General features: G+C 40.3%; 4 protein-coding genes across 5 annotated transcripts in view; 3 read left to right on the forward strand and 1 right to left on the reverse strand.

Annotated features, from left to right (window-relative positions):
* sik3 (SIK family kinase 3) overlaps positions 1-1,275 on the forward strand; it is a 49,113-nt gene extending 47,838 nt beyond the window's left edge. For both annotated transcript variants that reach the window (XM_057351849.1, XM_057351850.1), the window contains one exon: positions 957-1,275. The gene's annotated coding sequence lies outside the window, so the exon portion shown is untranslated. The remainder of the gene's footprint in view (positions 1-956) is intronic.
* A 2,079-nt stretch (positions 1,276-3,354) lies between these two features.
* LOC130565253 (transmembrane protein 25) lies at positions 3,355-9,558 on the forward strand. The gene is made up of 9 exons (XM_057351856.1): positions 3,355-3,865; positions 4,266-4,320; positions 5,931-6,281; positions 6,363-6,653; positions 7,217-7,348; positions 7,466-7,499; positions 7,610-7,716; positions 7,785-7,871; positions 7,948-9,558. The coding sequence occupies exons 1-9, from the start codon at positions 3,824-3,826 to the stop codon at positions 8,019-8,021; spliced, it is 1,173 nt and encodes a 390-aa protein (XP_057207839.1). The 5' UTR covers positions 3,355-3,823; the 3' UTR covers positions 8,022-9,558.
* Positions 9,559-9,774: 216 nt separating this feature from the next.
* LOC130565260 (T-cell surface glycoprotein CD3 gamma chain-like) lies at positions 9,775-14,027 on the forward strand. Its single transcript, XM_057351867.1, has 6 exons — positions 9,775-9,929; positions 10,666-10,767; positions 11,291-11,464; positions 11,538-11,681; positions 12,349-12,398; positions 12,475-14,027. The coding sequence occupies exons 2-6, from the start codon at positions 10,710-10,712 to the stop codon at positions 12,550-12,552; spliced, it is 504 nt and encodes a 167-aa protein (XP_057207850.1). The 5' UTR covers positions 9,775-9,929; positions 10,666-10,709; the 3' UTR covers positions 12,553-14,027.
* A 1,450-nt stretch (positions 14,028-15,477) lies between these two features.
* On the reverse strand, positions 15,478-16,897 carry LOC130565261 (T-cell surface glycoprotein CD3 epsilon chain-like). Its single transcript, XM_057351868.1, has 5 exons — positions 16,688-16,897; positions 16,401-16,598; positions 16,211-16,327; positions 16,049-16,092; positions 15,478-15,945 (listed from the first exon to the last, which is right to left on the reverse strand). The coding sequence occupies exons 1-5, from the start codon at positions 16,776-16,778 to the stop codon at positions 15,895-15,897; spliced, it is 501 nt and encodes a 166-aa protein (XP_057207851.1). The 5' UTR covers positions 16,779-16,897; the 3' UTR covers positions 15,478-15,894.
* Between the last annotated feature and the right edge of the window lie 64 nt (positions 16,898-16,961).

A 16,961-nucleotide genomic window follows, 5' to 3' on the forward strand; every position in this document is an offset into this window, starting at 1 on the left:
ACTTAGGGGGGAAAGTCTTGGGGGACAAGGCTGGGACCCGGCTGGAGAGGGCTTGACGCCGGCTGGAAGACCGGCTGGAGAGGGCTTGACGCCGGCTGGGACGCCGGCTGCTGCACCGGCTGGGACGCCGGCTGCTGCACCGGCTGGGCAGGACAGGGCACCGGACTGGACGCCGGACTGGATACCAGACTGGACACCGGCTGCGCCGGACTGGATACCGGACTGGACGCCGGCTGCACCGGACTGGACATCAGACTGGACACTGGACAGCCAGTGACAACTCATAGCTTTCTCACATAAAACCAACTCATAGCTTTCTCACATAAATCCTAAGGGCTCCGTCCTGATCCTGCCACACAACTAGAAATACAGAACCAAGAAGGCAGGACCGTGACACTGTGCAGACGCGTCTGTGCGCGAGAATACACTAATGCGGAAAGTCAAGTATACCCAACCTTTTATTCCTCTCATGAAGCTCAAGTCCAACGACATAATAAAGACATGAACTATAGTCTACATCTACGTGTCCCTCTCCGTCTGTTGGTGATTGCGTGTGCATGCGTCCGGTGTATTCCACTTTCTCTTGTTCTGCTGATTCCACACGCCGGGAACAGAAACTGCCATTATAGCAGATCAACCTCAATAATATGATGTTGACGCGTCAGTGCAGCCCTAAAACTTCGATTGAACACTTGTTATAGTGCATCACAACCACACTATAAAGATCTCCTAAACCCCTCAAATATGAGCCCTTCAAAGTGCATTTTGATGTGTGTGTGTGTTATTCTAATGATCCTCTGTGATTGATTAGATGAGGTTTGATCCTGATCCCGGGTCAGAACCAGTCCTGAGATCACAACTTTGCACTAGCGAGCATCAGTTTGAATGTTGTTGAGGAATCGTGAGGCGGTGTGTGCGGGCGGCGTCAGTAACGTGTGATGTTCTCTGTGTTTCAGGGGTGTATTTGCTGTATAAAGGTCATATCCGTCTGCTGTGTTGTGCCGTCATGCCAAATCCTCTTCATCTGTCTGTCGGGTGCTGTGGGTGTGGCCTGCAGGCAGGGGGCAGGGCACTCGGCCTCCTCCCGGCCAGCATCACCTTGAAGTTCTCTTTGATTGGACCCAGCGAGTGCCGCTCCGTCTGCTGCCGACCAATAATCATCCACCACCCTAACACCCCCTCTTATGGTTGCCATAGCAGCGCACGAGGCAAACGCACACAGTCTTATATAAACACACACACACACACACACACACACACACAAACAAACAAACACAGAGACTCCATTACCAAATGCCACAAACCCAAAGTATTTCACTGAAGCCTGTGTTAGTTCACCTGTCGCCTCGCTCCGCTCGAGCTGTGATGATGATGATGATGATGACGATGGTGACGATGATGGTGGAGGGGGGCACACGGCTCCCTCTCTACTTTCTTCACTTTTTTATTGTTAAGGCATTTTTATGGCTAATGTTCTGTAGGAATTATGATCATTCTTCTTGTTTTATGGTTCTGATTAAAATAATGACGGTTATTATTCAGACGGTTTTGTGTTGCAGCAGCAGCAGCGTTCGTTTCCTCACAAACTGAGTTTTGCACTTGTTTATTTCCTCCCTGTTTCCACTTCATCCTTCTTCATTCCATCCCTCCCTCCCTCTCTCTCTCTCTCTCTCTCTCTCTCAGATGTCAATGAGAGCAACGAGAGATGAATTGTGGGTAGTGGATTTTAGTAGTGCTCAAATATTTTCTAACAGGCTTCATTTCTGTTTCAAAGCTTTTATCGGTTCTTGTTTTTGTGAATGTTGTCAAAAACGCTTTTGTATTCAGTTGAGTTTTTGTTCTGATGTCATATTGATGTTTTTAGCCAAATTAAGTGACAGAGAGAGAGAGACCGAAAGAGAGAGAGAGAGAGATTTGTTTCATTTTTCTGGGTTGTGAAGAGTTTAAAGCGAAGCGATTGGAGATCAGATGATATCTGCAGATCTTCAGTTTGACCAAACTTTACATCCGGCGTGTGATTGAGTTGAGACGGCCGTCATCTCGTTCTCGTCCACTTCTGTTCTTTCATCCCTCTTGTCGTTTTCTTCCTTTTTGACTTTTTTGAAAAATACTAAAGTGCAACAACATTTAAAAAAGAATTCCAAACAAACAGAAAGAAATAATAAATATATATAAATAAAGAAATGAATATGACAGAAATGTGTTGGCCGTCTGTTCTTTTGTGCTGTTTTATATGTGAATTGGTGATGATGGGCTCATTCTGAATGAGTCGAGAACGATCAGAGAGAATCACTCACTAAATTCTCTCATCACTTATTGCCCTCGAGCTGGCTGTCACTTTTTTTCCAGTGGAACACAACAGATGATATTTTGAGAAATGTCTCAGTGGTTTTGTGTTCATACAATGGAAGTCAATGGAGTTCAGTGTTATTTGAGGATCGACATTCTTCAAAATATCTTCTGTTGTGTACTGAAGAAGAAAGAAACTCGCACAGGTTTGACACGACATGAGAAATGACGAAAGAAATCTCAGGTCTTGTTGAACAGCTGAAAGGAGTTGAGTTGAGGTTTGAGGTGATGAAGAATCTCAGTGCGTTTTTCTGTCGTTATGTTTGAGTGTGTACGTGTATGTGTGTGCGTGTGCGTGCGTGTGTGCTTGTGTACATGGTTTACGAGATCACTAATCTGTGTAATAACATGTGTATAACAACATAAACATGGTTTACATCAGGGGTGTCCAATGTCGGTCCTGGAGGGCCGCTGTCCTGCAGAGTTTAGCTCCAACTTGGCTCAACACCTGTTTGGAAGTGTCCAGTCTGCTTTGTGAGACCTTGATTAACTGATCAGGTGTGTTTGATTAGGGTTGAAGCTAAACTTTGCAGGACACAAAGTGTGTGTGTGCCTGTGTGTGTCTGTCTCTGTGTGTGTGCGTGTGTGTGTGTCTCTGTTTGTGTGTCTCTGTGTGTGTGAGTGTGTCTGTCTCTGTGTGCGTGTGTGTGTGTGTGTGTGTCTGTGCGTGCGTGAGTGTGTGTGTGTGTGTGTGTGCGTGAGTGAGTGTGTGTGTCTGTCTGTGCGTGCGTGAGTGTGTGTGTGTGTGTGTGTGTGCGTGTCTCTGTGTGTGTGTCTCTGTGTGTGTCTGTCTCTGTGTGTGTGTGTGTCTGTCTCTGTGTGTGTGTGTGTGTGTGGGTGTGTGTGTCTTGATGTGTGTGCGTGTCTGTGTGTATGATGTCTGCTGTCGTGGGTGCTGTGTGTGTGTGTGGTCGTGTGCTTGTCAATTCTAACTTTGCGTGGTTGTGTGTCTGCGTGCGTGCGGTCGTCAGCAAGCGTGTGTGTGTGTCTGTCTGCGTGCGTGCGTGCGTCTGTGTGTGTGTGTGTGTGTTTGTCTTTGTGTGCGTGTGTCTGTGTGTGTCTCTCGGCATGTGTGTGTCTGCATGTGTGTGTGCGTGTGTCTGTATGTGTGTGTGCGTGTGTCTGTATGTGTGTGTGCGTGTGTCTGTATGTGTGTGTGCGTGTGTCTGTGTGTGCTGTTGTTTCTGTCTGAGAGTGAGTCTGCAGTGCAGAGCTTCAGACATGAGCAGTTGAGCACAGATGTGATGTGTGTATTCGACACGCACGCACGCACGCGCTCACACGCACACACACGCACGCACACACACACACACACATCAGTGAACACTAGTGCTCTGCTGCCTCCTCTGGGTTGTGCATTGCTAATATATCACAGCTAACATCGAGTGCTGCGTCAGACTGTGTGTGTGTGTGTGTGACTGACTCCTGCAGGAGTGTGTGTGTTTCTTCATGTGTGTGTGTGTGCTCTGAATGGATGGCCAGTCTGTCGACATCAGCAGCGGCTCTGTGTACAGAGGTAAGTGTGTGTGTGTCCTTCACATGCAGTGTTTGTTTTGTTTCAGGTTCCCCTGCAGTGTGTGTGTGTGTGTTGTGTGAGAGAGATCCTGAGAGATTCAGATTCTGCATGTCAACAACCTGGAAGAGATGAAGTTGTGTTTTCTATTGGTGGTTGTGCTGCTTTTGTGTGTGTGTGTGTGTGTTCTTCACATGCAGTGTTTGTTTTGCTTCAGGATCCCCTGCAGTGTGTGTGTGTGTTTAATTCATCAGCTCATAAACTCATAAAGCACATTCTTCTCATCTTAGTTAGCGTCTCTTCTCTTCTGTTTGTGTATTTGTTGAGAATATCTCCAGTCAGTGATGTTTTGATTGACACGGTACACTCATTATTCTGTGTGTGTGTGTGTGTGTGTGTGCAGGTGAATATGCCTCTTGCTGCTTTATTCCTTCACACGTTTACCTGGGCCTGTACAGGTAAGACCACTCGCACGCCAGAGTTCCTTTAGCTTTCATTTCAGTGACATTTTAAATCATTTGTTTTATTTCCAGTGAAGAAATTAAAGAGTAAAAACACGACCACACGCACTCACACACAGATCAGTGTTTTATTAGAAATGATTCTTTATCGTCTGCAGTTTGTTTACAAATGAAACATTAGATTTTTATGTTCAATTCAAATGTAAAATGTTTTTTGTGTCAAAGCAGCTTTACAGGAGATTGAGAATAAAGAAACACAAACACTCCAAAATAAAACAGAATGCATGACATTACATGTCATATTCATAACACATGGTAACCCGAATGTGGAAAATCACAGTATAATATAACACAAAAGCGAAATAAATATCTGTCTGTTAATAACATATGACATTATATTTAAAAATGATTCAACCAAACTGCCCGTTCCTGGCATTTGAACGTTGTGTCTTACCTTAAAACCGAAAGTAAACAGGTTTTCCTTGCGGAAGGTCTGCATTCATTGTAAATGAGCTAATACAATATCTCAAATCAATATTTAATGTTCAATAACTTACTTATGAGGTAAGAAGCCATGTAATAAGTGGGGATAGCCTAATGTACAGACAGCCGGCTGTTATTGTGAAATAAACCCCTTCAGTGTTGTGACATCCTGATCACTGTCTGGGTTTATTATTGCAATAACATATAGTGTATTTAAAGGGACAGTTCACGCAAAAATGAAAATTCTGTCATCATTTACTCACTCTCAGATTGATACAAACCTGTACACATTTCTTTGCTCTACTGAACACAAAAGGAGGATATTTGGAAAAATGTCAGTAACCAGACAGATCTCATCCCCATTTACTGCCATAGTAGGGAAAAGAAATAGTATAGGAGTCAGTGGGGTATGATTCTTCCAAATATCTTCCTTTGTGTTCAGTAGAACAAAGACATTTATACAGGTTTGCAACAATCTGAGGGGGTGAGTACATGATGACAGAATTTTCATTTTTGGGTGAAGTGTCCCTTTAACAGTAAACCAGACTCAGCAGTGAGGGCTAGTTCTCCTCTGACACGTGACAGCTGTAAACTCTGGTTAACTCACACAATGTAACCATTTCTTTAAAGTTGTGTTTCGCTTTAATGTGATGTTCGTATTCAGCATGTAAAACTTCACAAAGAAACAGTCAAAATTAATGTTTTGTTTTTACCGTCGCCGGTACACACAAAGAACAAAAAAATTGATAACGCACATTGTGGTATCATTACTCGTAGGCAGAAATGACAAGGTACTGGCATAACACTGAGCTCAAAACAACAGTTTAACACAACACTTACTAAAAATGAGTCGTCCAAAACTTCACAAGTGTACATTTGATGTTTTTTTTTGTTTATTTGCAGTATACCAACATATCGTAATTAATGAGCTCAAAATTGACTTGAGCTAAATATACACTAAAACAGATGCGACATGAAACTAAATATGATTACACAATAATTAGCACCACACATTTGTACAAGAACTATAAAAAGGTCGGGCGAAACAACAATTTATAACACTTTGATTTAACCAAAGTGAAATAAAGCAGCAGCGCTCACTTTCTGTTGTTGCTTTTATTCAGCAGCCATTGATCCCGCCCCCAAGATTGACGGACAGCAGAGCTCTTCAGTCACTTTACAAGAGAACGTCACTCACCGCTTCAACTGCCAATCAGAGGGATGGAATCCACAAGCCCCTCCCCTGCTCACCTGGTACTTGAATGGTGAGAGACAGAGCGAGGTGACGGGCAGCCGGGGGGCGGGGCGTGTGGTGATGACGTCACCGGACGAGACCGGACGTCTGAAGTTCGGTTCGGAGCGGAACAGCACGTTCACACTGCGACCCAAACGCTGGGACAGAGAGCTGGTGTGTGCCGCGCGAAACCCGGCGGGCGGAGACAGTTATAACGCCAGCGTCACGCTGGACGTGCAGTGTAAGTCCCACACAACTGATCCCGGATCAGACTCGCTGCGTGTCCCGAAGTCTAAAGCTCACGTTTTCCCTCGTGTTTCAGTTCAGCCGGAGATTCTGAGGGTGAACGCTCACTACAGCGAGACGTCGGACCCCGGCCTGTCCTTCATTCTCTTTGCTTTGGTGCGCTCCAACCCCCCCGCCACCATCAGCTGGGTGGATCCATCCGGTCAGGTGCTCGCCAACACTTCCGACTTCCTCATCCTCGACTCGCGGAGCTACCCGTGGCTAGCCAATCACAGTCTACACGTCACCCTGAGTAGCCTATCAGGAAACATCTCGGTGAACGCCAACAACAGCCTCGGCTCCGCCCACACTAACCTGACCCTCACAGGTCTGCAGCATTAACATGTCATTTAAAGATTCGTGAAAACGTGAAACACATTAAAGTCCCTGTGAACCGGAAGTTGCGATCGTTTTTCTTCCGTATTTTGACGCATTTCCGAGTGAAACTGAATTTCTAATGAGATAAATAGTGGGCGTGGCTTTCGTCTTTCTCTGCGATTTGATTGGATGTCTAAAAAAACATTTTGAAATGGAACTGGCAGCAGACTGACAGTTGAAGGGGAGGAGTTAATGGATGCTCCGCCCATGCCGTCTAACATACGTCATTTAAGATGGATAGTCATTACAGGGCGGAAGTGCATTTTCAGATTTTAACTGAAGATTATGAGGGAACACAATTTTAAACAAGAGAATGACCCACATTGATCAACTATTTACTATAAACGCTGCAATATTTCATGAAACAATAGGCACTGTCATTTTTTATTTCACTGAGACTTTAAGCGCTCGGCTCACTTGTTTTCACTTGACAGATGTCAAGTGTGTTCTGTTGTGAAGCTTGATGATATCTTTGTGTGTGTGTTGTAACGAATCTTCGAATCGATCACGCAGAATTCCTGCAGTCACGGGTGGAGGTCCCCATGTTTGGAATTGTGACGGGCGGAGCTGCCGGATTCATCACCCTCCTCATCCTCACACTCATGGTCTTCTTTCTCTTACAGAAAGACAAAACCAAAGCCATCGGTACACACACGCACACGCACACACACACACACACACACACACACACACAGATATACGGCAGTAATAACTTTACACATTCTCTCTCTCTCTCTCTCTCTCTCTCTCTCTCTCTGTCAGAGGAGCCGGTGGAAGTGCATCTTTCCTCAAAATGGTGAGCTGATGTAGAGTGAATATGACACTATCTGATGATGTCATATTCACACGTGTGTGTGTGTGTGTGTGTGTGTGTGTGTGTGTGTGTGTGTGTGTGTGTGTGTGCAGCGGTGATGTGCTGAAGGTCCAGGTGAACAGGACGTATCTCCCGCGTGAGAACATGTCTCTCCCATCACACGTGCACTTGAATGATGACGGAGCGCTCTGTAAAGGCGGTGAGTGTCATTCAGTCACAGTTCTCAGAACGGTCAACACGTCAAACTCAATCTGTAAATGTTTACAGGACAACAGAACTCCAAACACAACACACTGGAGAGAAAGCGCAGGGATGAGGAAGATGAAGATCTGTCTGCGGCTTACGCTGCCCGAGGTCAGAGGTCATGACCTGTGTGTGTGTGCGGTCTCAGTGGCGTGATGTCATTGTGATTGACACATTGTCTCTGCAGGGTTTGCTAGATATCCGATGGTGGGTTACATCTATAAAGTGAGCAGCACCAGCAGTGATGAGATCTGGCTCTGAACATCATCTACACACACACACACAATCATCAGATCTTCTCAACATCAGACATATCAGATCTATGTGTAAAGTGACCTCATTGAGCCCAGCTGTGCCTAAAGGAACAGTTCATGAAATGATCATCTAGTCATTATTTACTCTGTCATGTGTCGTTTATGCCGTTTTAAGACGTTTACTTTTTAAAATGTGTAACAGACAGAACAACAACAACCACGCGAGTAGATTAAAGTCCCTGTGAACCGGAAGTTGCGATCGTTTTTACTTCCGTATTTTGATGCATTTCCGAGTGAAACGAAATTTCTAATGAGAACAATAGTGGGAGTGGCTTTCGTCTTTCTCTGCGATTTGATTGGATGTATAAAAACAGCTGTTGCATTTTGAAATGGAACTGACAGTTGAAGGGGAGGGGTTAACGGATGCTCCGCCCAAGCCGTCTAACATACGTCATCTAAGATGGACAGTCATTACAGGAAATGCATTTTCAGATTTTAACTGAAGATTATGAGGGCAAACAATTTTAAACAAGAGAATGACCCACATTGATCAACTATTTACTACTATAAACGCTGCAATAATTCATGAAACAATAGGCACTGTCATTTTGAATTTCACTGGGACTTTAATGACCCGTGTTGTTTTGTGGATAATCTCACATGAAGTGAAGCGACACAGTTCCAGACTTTTGTCAAATAGTTATATTTGATTTAGTGTCATGCCATCAGGACATTGTGAATATACATCATGAGTTTTTAATGATGCTTTGGTGTTGTTTTGATGCTCATGCGCAGAAAACACAAAACAACATTGAACACTGCTGCTGAAGACAACAGCAGGATGAGTGAGTCGTGAACTCCTTTAACACTCTCAGTGTCTGGTTCAGTGGCAGTGCATTATGGGATGTCGTCATCATTATAGGATGGCTTCATGAATGTACATGAGAATCATATTTAAATGTTTGCATGGCGGACAAACTTGTGAAAGTCTTTACATCCAAACACAGTATTTACCCAGAATTCTTTGCTGCTATATGGAATGCTGTTTGTAATATAAGATTGTCTTCAATAAACCGTTAGATGTTCTGAGATAAAGATATATTTAAAAGGGTCTATGTTAAAACCAAATCTCTCATCATTTCGTCACTCTCACGTCACGTCAAACCTGTGTGAGTTTCTTTCTTCTTCAGAACACAACAGAAGATATTTTGAAGAACATCGATCATCAAATAACACTGAACTCCATTGACTTCCAGTGTATGAACACAAAACCACTGAGACATTTCTCAAAATATCTTCTGTTGTGTTCCACTGAAGTAAGACTCGCGTAGAGATTTACAAACACACAATAGAATAAATGATGGCAGAATAAAATGTAGAATATGAAAATGAATAGATGCATGTTGTGCTGTTTGTGTCCAGCAGGTGGCGCAGCAGCAGTCTTTACTCTGATCTTCTGCGTGATTTTCTACTTGTTAAAGCTGCTGACTCTGTCTAACAATAAAAAAACATATCAATAAATGTATGTAGATGACCAGAGAGATCATAAGTGAACACTGATGTTTCTTCTTCATTCTTGTGTAATGTTGTGTAGCACTGATGTTGTGCTGCAGTTTTGCAGATGGGTTTGTGCTCACAGGTGCTTGTGGTCTACAGTTATTGAACCGGATGTCATATGTGGCGTCTGCACTCTATATATGAATATATGATCAATTACAAGAACTCCACAACGCACGCACGAGCTCATTTCAGGTTTGATTGGTTTTCAGTTTGTGTTTTATTGAGCTTGAGTTGAGTCTCATGTTCATGTGAACTGCTGGTGCAACACAAGAGCAACTCTTCATCACTCACTTCCTCGTCATCCTCATCATCAGAGGTTCCGTGTGAGAGTCAGACAACACTCGCCGGATCACGGGTACGTACATCAAACTTCTCTTTCAGCTTCAGTTTCCTTCAAACAATTCTTAAATTGCATTTCAAAGGTGATGTTGACCTTTCTGCTTGGTTGACGTTTATTTCATATTTAATTATTATAAATAATCATTCAAACTCCATCTGAAGTGAATGAGGTTCATTGTTGTCGCCATCTCATTTTGAAGCAAATTATTATTTAGTAAAAACGTTTTTAAAATCTCATTCAAATTAAACGCAGCAACACAAACAAATAATAAAATACAGTACAAATTTGAGAAAAAACAAAAATTTGACCCTCTTTTTAAACCTCTTTTAATATTAATTCATGGAGAGTTGCTCATATTGATCTGTGACCAAAAAGACGTTTACAATGAAATATATATATGTAAACACCTTTAACCGCACTGTCAGATTTCCACAGTTCCACTTGTTGTCTATCTCTCTATAAAGAAATCTACTGTGTTGTTCATCTATCGAGTGCAAGTTTATAAACTACATTTACTGTGTGCTTATGATAGAGAAAATGATCAGTGCTCTCTCATTTACAGTCACTTTAGATGAAAGCGTCCGCTGAATAAATAAATACAAAGTCAATAAAGAGTCTCCAGTGGTGCTCATAAAGCAGGCGAATGTTTCCGTGCCGTACAGACATCATGGCTGACGTTCACATTCACCCAACAAAATGGAGGATTGTGATCTCTCAACAACGGCTTAAGCTTTTATGATTCTATTCACAGGAATCAAAGGGAAAATATCATCACGGACAGGAGCGAAAAGAAACATGGACAGAAGAGGTTTGATGTGTCTCTTCTGCCTGCTGACAACTGTGAGCACAGAGGGTAAGAGTCACTGAAGAGTTCACTCAAGAGTCATGTGTTCATTAGATTGAACAGTCATGTGTTCATTAGATTGAAGAGTCATGTGTTCATTAGATTGAAGAGTCATGTGTTCATTAGATTGAAGAGTCATGTGTTCATTCACTCAAGAGTCATGTGTTCATTAGATTGAAGAGTCATGTGTTCATTCACTCAAGAGTCATGTGTTCATTAGATTGAAGAGTCATATGTTCATTAGATTGAAGAGTCATGTGTTCATTCACTCAAGAGTCATGTGTTCACTCGCTGAAGAGTCATGTGTTCATTCACTGTACACTCTAAAAAATGTATTATTGTTATATTTGTCCCAACGATGAGTTGAAATAACTCAACATTTGATAGAGTGTATATTTGTGTTGTTCACTCAGTGTTTCTAGTTTTTCTTTTTGTTTTGTCAGAATGGATGTCACTCTTGATCAGATATCGTGCAGAAGAATTCAGTGATCACATACGTGCTTCATCATGTTTGAATCAATCTTTATTCTAGAGCTTTCCATCAAAAAGCCTGAAGAAGGTGAAGAGAGTCTAGCACTGGAGTGTTCTGGAGGAACATTTGAGATGAACGGCAATAAAACATTGCAACTTTCATGGCATGAGTCTGGAGATTATCTTTGCAAAGGGGACAGTAGTGAAAGCGTTACAATTACAGTAAGAGTCCGAAGTAAGTAGAACTCCGTAAATGCCGTGTTGATGTTTTCTGCTGTATGTGATGTTTTGAGTTGAAATGTTTGCAGACAGTGAGAATCTGATCCAGCTGGACATCATGACAACCGTCGCTATAGTGCTGGGTGACATCGCAGCGACCGCTCTGATCGGATGGGCCGCTTACAGCATCTGTGCTCAACCCAAACCCAAGAACAACTATCAGAGAAATAAAGGTGTGTTTACATCCACATCAACAAACAACTACTGTAAACCTCCTGTGTGACAGCTTCAGAAATCATGACGAATAATAAAGAACATAAAGAAGAAAACAGTCATATTTATATTTGTAAATACAGTCGCGGACAAAAATTAAGAGACCGTTTTTCTATTTATAGGTATTTTTTCATTCTGTGAACTACTAACAACATTTTTTTTTACCAAATTTCAAATAAAACATTGTTACATCTAGAAATGATGATTACATTCAAATTTGTTATTTTTTTTCTGTGGTAATTAGATAAATAGACTTTAGATGTTACTGAGACTTGAGTCGATCATCAGCTTCAACTGTTTTCTAAAGACACCCATGAGAAAACCATTAATCCATCTCTTCAATATAAACACAAAAACATTCACCACCTTACATTTGATTCATTGAATATTTCATTCTCATTTTACACAAACATTTTCATTTGGTTTACATCAGCATTCACATTTTTCAAAAATCATGTTTTTTATGATGTTATCATGTTTTATTGTGTTAGCTAGCTGTTTGCTGCAGTTTGATTGATATTCATTAGAACGCACAATAAAAAACATGATTTTTGAAATATTTTTAAAAGGGAGTTATCTCAGTTTGGAAATAAACTCTTGACTTTGTCTCTGTGTCTTTCTCTTCAGCATCTGACAGGCAGAATTTAATCAATAATTCAGGAGGAGACACGTATCAGGTAAACGTTTCTTCAGTCATAATGTGTCAAATCATGTAAAAGATGAATTCATCATAAATGTTTTCTTGATGTTCAGCCGCTGAGCACCCGCTCGGACGACTACAGCACGCTTCAACCAACACGCAAGAATAAAAACCGAGCTGTTTCACCCTAAACACGACATCAAGACAACATTTACAGTCAATGACCAAATTCAGAAGAAATGTCTGTGTAGTTATTACTCCAGCTTCTGTTTATACCTATTCATATTTACACTCTCACTAGATTATTCTGAACACAAATCTTACATTTATAACAAATCTCTCTGTTATTCTAACAAAGTGATGACGTAAGATTAACATGAAGAGTTACAAAATAAAGATTTCCAAATGAAGAGGAAAATTGTATATATTCATGTTCATATCGTCACTGTACTTCTGAAACCTCGAAAGTTCAAATCGTTCAGCGAATGGAAAAAACATTGTACTTATGAAATGATTCAGTACTGCACCTTTTTAATGCTTTTTATTACTTAGATATTAGCAAAACTCGGTGACAAACATAAAGGTGTCTAATAATAGTGATTCATGACAAAACAAATATGAAGATATGATGTTTCAGAAGGACAGAAGCCATATGTATTGAGTAACATCACTTACCTACAATAGATAACTTGGCAACACTTTACATTAAGGTACCCTTTATGAAGCACTTATAAATGTGTTTATTAATGATTAATAAGTCATTTACAAATGCATTATAAAGCAGTTATAACTGCATGAATAAAAAGATCTACATTCTCCAAGTCTGACAGCCTATATTGCAAACAACATCAAGATAATAATGAATCTGCTTTTGAGTCAAATAAATAATGAATAAATGCATTTATTAAGCTTTTATAACATGTGAGTTAAAAATGGCTCACTATTTGGTATTTGGTTAGAATCCCTCTTTTTATTCATGCAGTTATAACTGCTTTATAATGCATTTGTAAACGACTTATTAATCATTAATGAACACATTTATAAATGCTTTATCAAGGGTACCTTAATGAAAGTGTTACCGATAACTTGAACATTAAAGATGAATAAAAGCTGTTTATTGTTTGTTCGTTACAAATACACTTTAGTTCAGATTGTGCATTAATGTGAACAGATAGGACTTTAGATAAAAAAAACATGAACTAACACGAATAAATACAAAATAAGTTTTGTTTATTGTTTGTTCGTGTTAACTGAAGTTCATGAATGTAAACACATTGTAATGTGTGACCACCGTGTGTTAATAAAAAAAATATTTCCGCTACGTTTAGACCAAACGAAATGAAAATCAGATCAGAGTTCTGTGAGTTTTCTCCGCTCACGTCTCATCACATCTCAATGATCAAGATCATATTTGCCATTTGCAGTAAATGTTGCTGTTGTAGACGCACGGACGAATAAACGATAATGCAAAATAACATTTACTTTCACTCTTTTGATGCGTGTTTTGATTCATGAAAGATGTTTCCAGTGAGATGTTGAGCAGATGTTGCTGGATTATTAAATCATCATTGCATGTGACTATTTGTCTGACGTTCACTGTATATTCAATAAATATCATTCTTTCTGTCAGAAATGTTTCATGTCATCTGATCAGCATTGTTGCGTTGATAAACCGTGTGTGTTTGTGTAGTTTTGTTTCTCCACACTTTTTGTGCTACAAATTTAATCTCAACATATGAAATAATCACTCACATATAAAAAACACTTACACATTGATGTTAGCTCAGTTGCGAGGAACAGACTTCTTAAAGATTGTTCTTATATTTCTCAATTCTTATTCATACTCTTTCAACAAATGATAATTCACATTTCACTTCAGACAACAGCACAAGTCATCTGAACATTTGCAGTGCTTCACATTTAAATATACAACATATGATATATATACAGTATGTAGTCATTATCAGTGTTTATCATGCTGTCTTGTAATACACTGAGCTCTCATCTGAACACGTTGACTGCGAGAAATGATTCAGTATTAACATTTATTTAAAGACATAAATCACACACAGATCTAAATCCTGTCATCATTTTTTTCTCTCGAGTGTTTGTAAATCTGTATGTGTGGAACACAAGAGAAGATATTTTGAGAAATGTCTCCGTGGTTTTGTGTTCGCACAATGGACGTAAATGGAGTTCAGTGTTGAATGATGATCAACATTCTTCAAAATATCTGAATTAAAATAAACTCACACAGGTTTGACATGACATGAGAGTGAAGAAATGATGATTCCGTGACAATTTCATGCAAAGGTCAACCTTACCATAAATAAATACTGATAACTGTGATGACTAATAATTATCAGTATATTTATTTAGTTATTTAATATACTGTATAATTATCATTATTTTAAAAGCATGATTTTTCATAGTGAGGTAAGTGCAGCTTTCAGAATCGTCTCAAAGATAACAGCCCATTTTCCTCATAAACAAGCACATGAAAAGGATCATCTCTTTATCTCTATTTGTTGAGTGTTATTGCTTCTAGTTTGTGTATTTAATTTCACAGAAATCCTCTCAAATATGTGTCCTCGTCACCTCAGTAACACGTTTATTTCCATCATCTTGAACAGAAAACTGGTTTATCCGCCGATATTTTTCTGATGTCTGGAATCTATCGTCAGGGGTTTTTAGGAAAATATAAACGGATGGTTGAATACATTGACAGCAAACCCATTCTGACTAAAAGTGTCACGTTTATATCACTAAAATTGCTCGGAGAGAATTCTCATTTCATATGTTTTGTTTCACATGGAAATTGCAGCGTTTTGTTTGCTTTTCAGGTTTTGCTAAAAATGTTGCTAGTGTTTCCAAAGCGAGCGGTTTGTTCTTTTATTACTTATAAATACATTTCTGATGTTATTTTTTTACTGCGGCTTCCGTCAGCTCATGAGGTGCAGAGCATCAACACTCAGATCTACCTCACACACGCACACACACACACACGCACACACACATCCTGTTTGTATACACCACGCACCAATTTCATCTGTAAAGGCTGCAGTCTACAGAAAGCGAACGCAAATGTATTTTCCATTCTGAACAAACACAGAGACTCACGTCATCTGGAGTTTATTCAATTGATTTGGATGATAAGACGATCAACACTGAACTTCATTATTCTTGTGAAATGAGAAACATCACGTGTCACAACGAAATGAAAAAGATTTTATGAGTTTCAAACGTTACAACATCAGAGAAAACAAAAGCATCACACAGTTCTTGAGTTTGTGTAGAAACAGTATTTACAGGAACGTTCTCAGGTTTTTCTCTCTGAAGTTTCATAAATGAGTTTTTGATGTTTCATGAGCAGAAGTTTCCACACAAACACGCACACATTTATTGTATTAGTAGGTGTAACACATATACGTCACACAAAGTCAATGTTTCACAAACACTTGTGTGACTATTCATAAGAATGACTTTGCTTTGGTTTTCTGTTGCTGTCAAAGTCGAACACAACCTGCTTTGATCTACTTGATTCCTGCGTACACGTCACGACTTTGGGTCTTGGGGTTTAGGGCCTGAAAGTAAATTAATATATATATGTCGCTTATTTTTATTTGCTACCTTTTACACATCTATAGAAAAATATTGAAAACACTTATTTCATCTGAACATACGCACCTCATAGTCAGGGTTCGGGGGTCTTGGAGCATTTGAAACTGGATCTGAAAGTGGATTTCATTTACAGTGCCAATGTGACCATGAATTATCATGAATAACTCACAAATAGCCATGAAGACAACATGTTGAAATAAAAAGGAGATATTTGGATGTGTGTTGTACCTTTCTTTCTCTGTGTGCAGAAGTACACTATAAGGATGACTCCTCCAGTAAGGAGTAAGTCAGCGAATATCACACCACCGGCCATCGACCCGCTCAGCTCATGACAGTTCTTACACACTGACACAAACAGAGAGAAGATTGTGTGTGTGTTTAACATCATCATTCATTTCACACACGTGTGTGTCCTCACCTCTCGCCTTGATGAAGAAATAATGTTTCTTTTCATTCTTCTGGCAGGTGTAGAAACCTGTGGCTGTTCCCTCTGGAGCTTGAATCTCATATATGTTGTTCTTATAGTCTTTTATTTCCTCGTTTCCATGAAGCCACTTCACTTCATCAGATGGGTTATGAGGACAGGTCAGAACGACAGACGTTTCTCTGAACTCGACTGCAAGAGAAGCGAGGAAATCAATAGACGGAAGCCTTCTTTCACCTGTAAACTGATCATCATTGACTTCTAATGTCTATTCTTCTTACCTTGAGCCACATCTTCAACCTCACTTTGATCTCCAGGCTCGCTGTGAACTGGAGCAGCAACTGTGAGGAACAGGAACAGAAGAATCATCATTTCAGACTTCTCTTGAATAATATTTATGGAAGAGCTCTTATGTATCTCAATAGTTTCAAACACCAGCAGCCGTCGAATCTCTCAGACGCTCTCACACTCTCTGTCTTCTGGTACAGGAAAAGCTCTCTCTCTCTCTCTCTCTCTCTCTCTCTCTCTCTCTCTCTCTCTCTCTCTCTCTCTCTC

Source organism: Triplophysa rosa, linkage group LG14, assembly GCF_024868665.1.
Source record: "Triplophysa rosa linkage group LG14, Trosa_1v2, whole genome shotgun sequence".
NCBI classification, from domain to species: domain Eukaryota; kingdom Metazoa; phylum Chordata; class Actinopteri; order Cypriniformes; family Nemacheilidae; genus Triplophysa; species Triplophysa rosa.

Bases quoted from the DNA above. Each gene is read 5' to 3' on its own strand.
- LOC130565253 (XM_057351856.1), top strand. From the start codon at position 3,824: ATGGCCAGTCTGTCGACATCAGCAGCGGCTCTGTGTACAGAG. The intron at 3,866-4,265 runs GTAAGTGTGTGT...GTGTGTGTGCAG, and splicing joins CAGCGGCTCTGTGTACAGAG to GTGAATATGCCTCTTGCTGC. The intron at 6,654-7,216 runs GTCTGCAGCATT...TCGATCACGCAG, and splicing joins CACTAACCTGACCCTCACAG to AATTCCTGCAGTCACGGGTG.
- LOC130565260 (XM_057351867.1), top strand. From the start codon at position 10,710: ATGGACAGAAGAGGTTTGATGTGTCTCTTCTGCCTGCTGACAACTGTG. The intron at 11,682-12,348 runs GTGTGTTTACAT...CTTTCTCTTCAG, and splicing joins CAACTATCAGAGAAATAAAG to CATCTGACAGGCAGAATTTA. The intron at 12,399-12,474 runs GTAAACGTTTCT...CTTGATGTTCAG, and splicing joins CAGGAGGAGACACGTATCAG to CCGCTGAGCACCCGCTCGGA.
- LOC130565261 (XM_057351868.1), bottom strand. From the start codon at position 16,778: ATGATGATTCTTCTGTTCCTGTTCCTCACAGTTGCTGCTCCAGTTCAC. The intron at 16,093-16,210 runs GTACAACACACA...ATCCACTTTCAG, and splicing joins CTGCACACAGAGAAAGAAAG to ATCCAGTTTCAAATGCTCCA. The intron at 15,946-16,048 runs GTGCGTATGTTC...ATTTACTTTCAG, and splicing joins CCCCGAACCCTGACTATGAG to GCCCTAAACCCCAAGACCCA.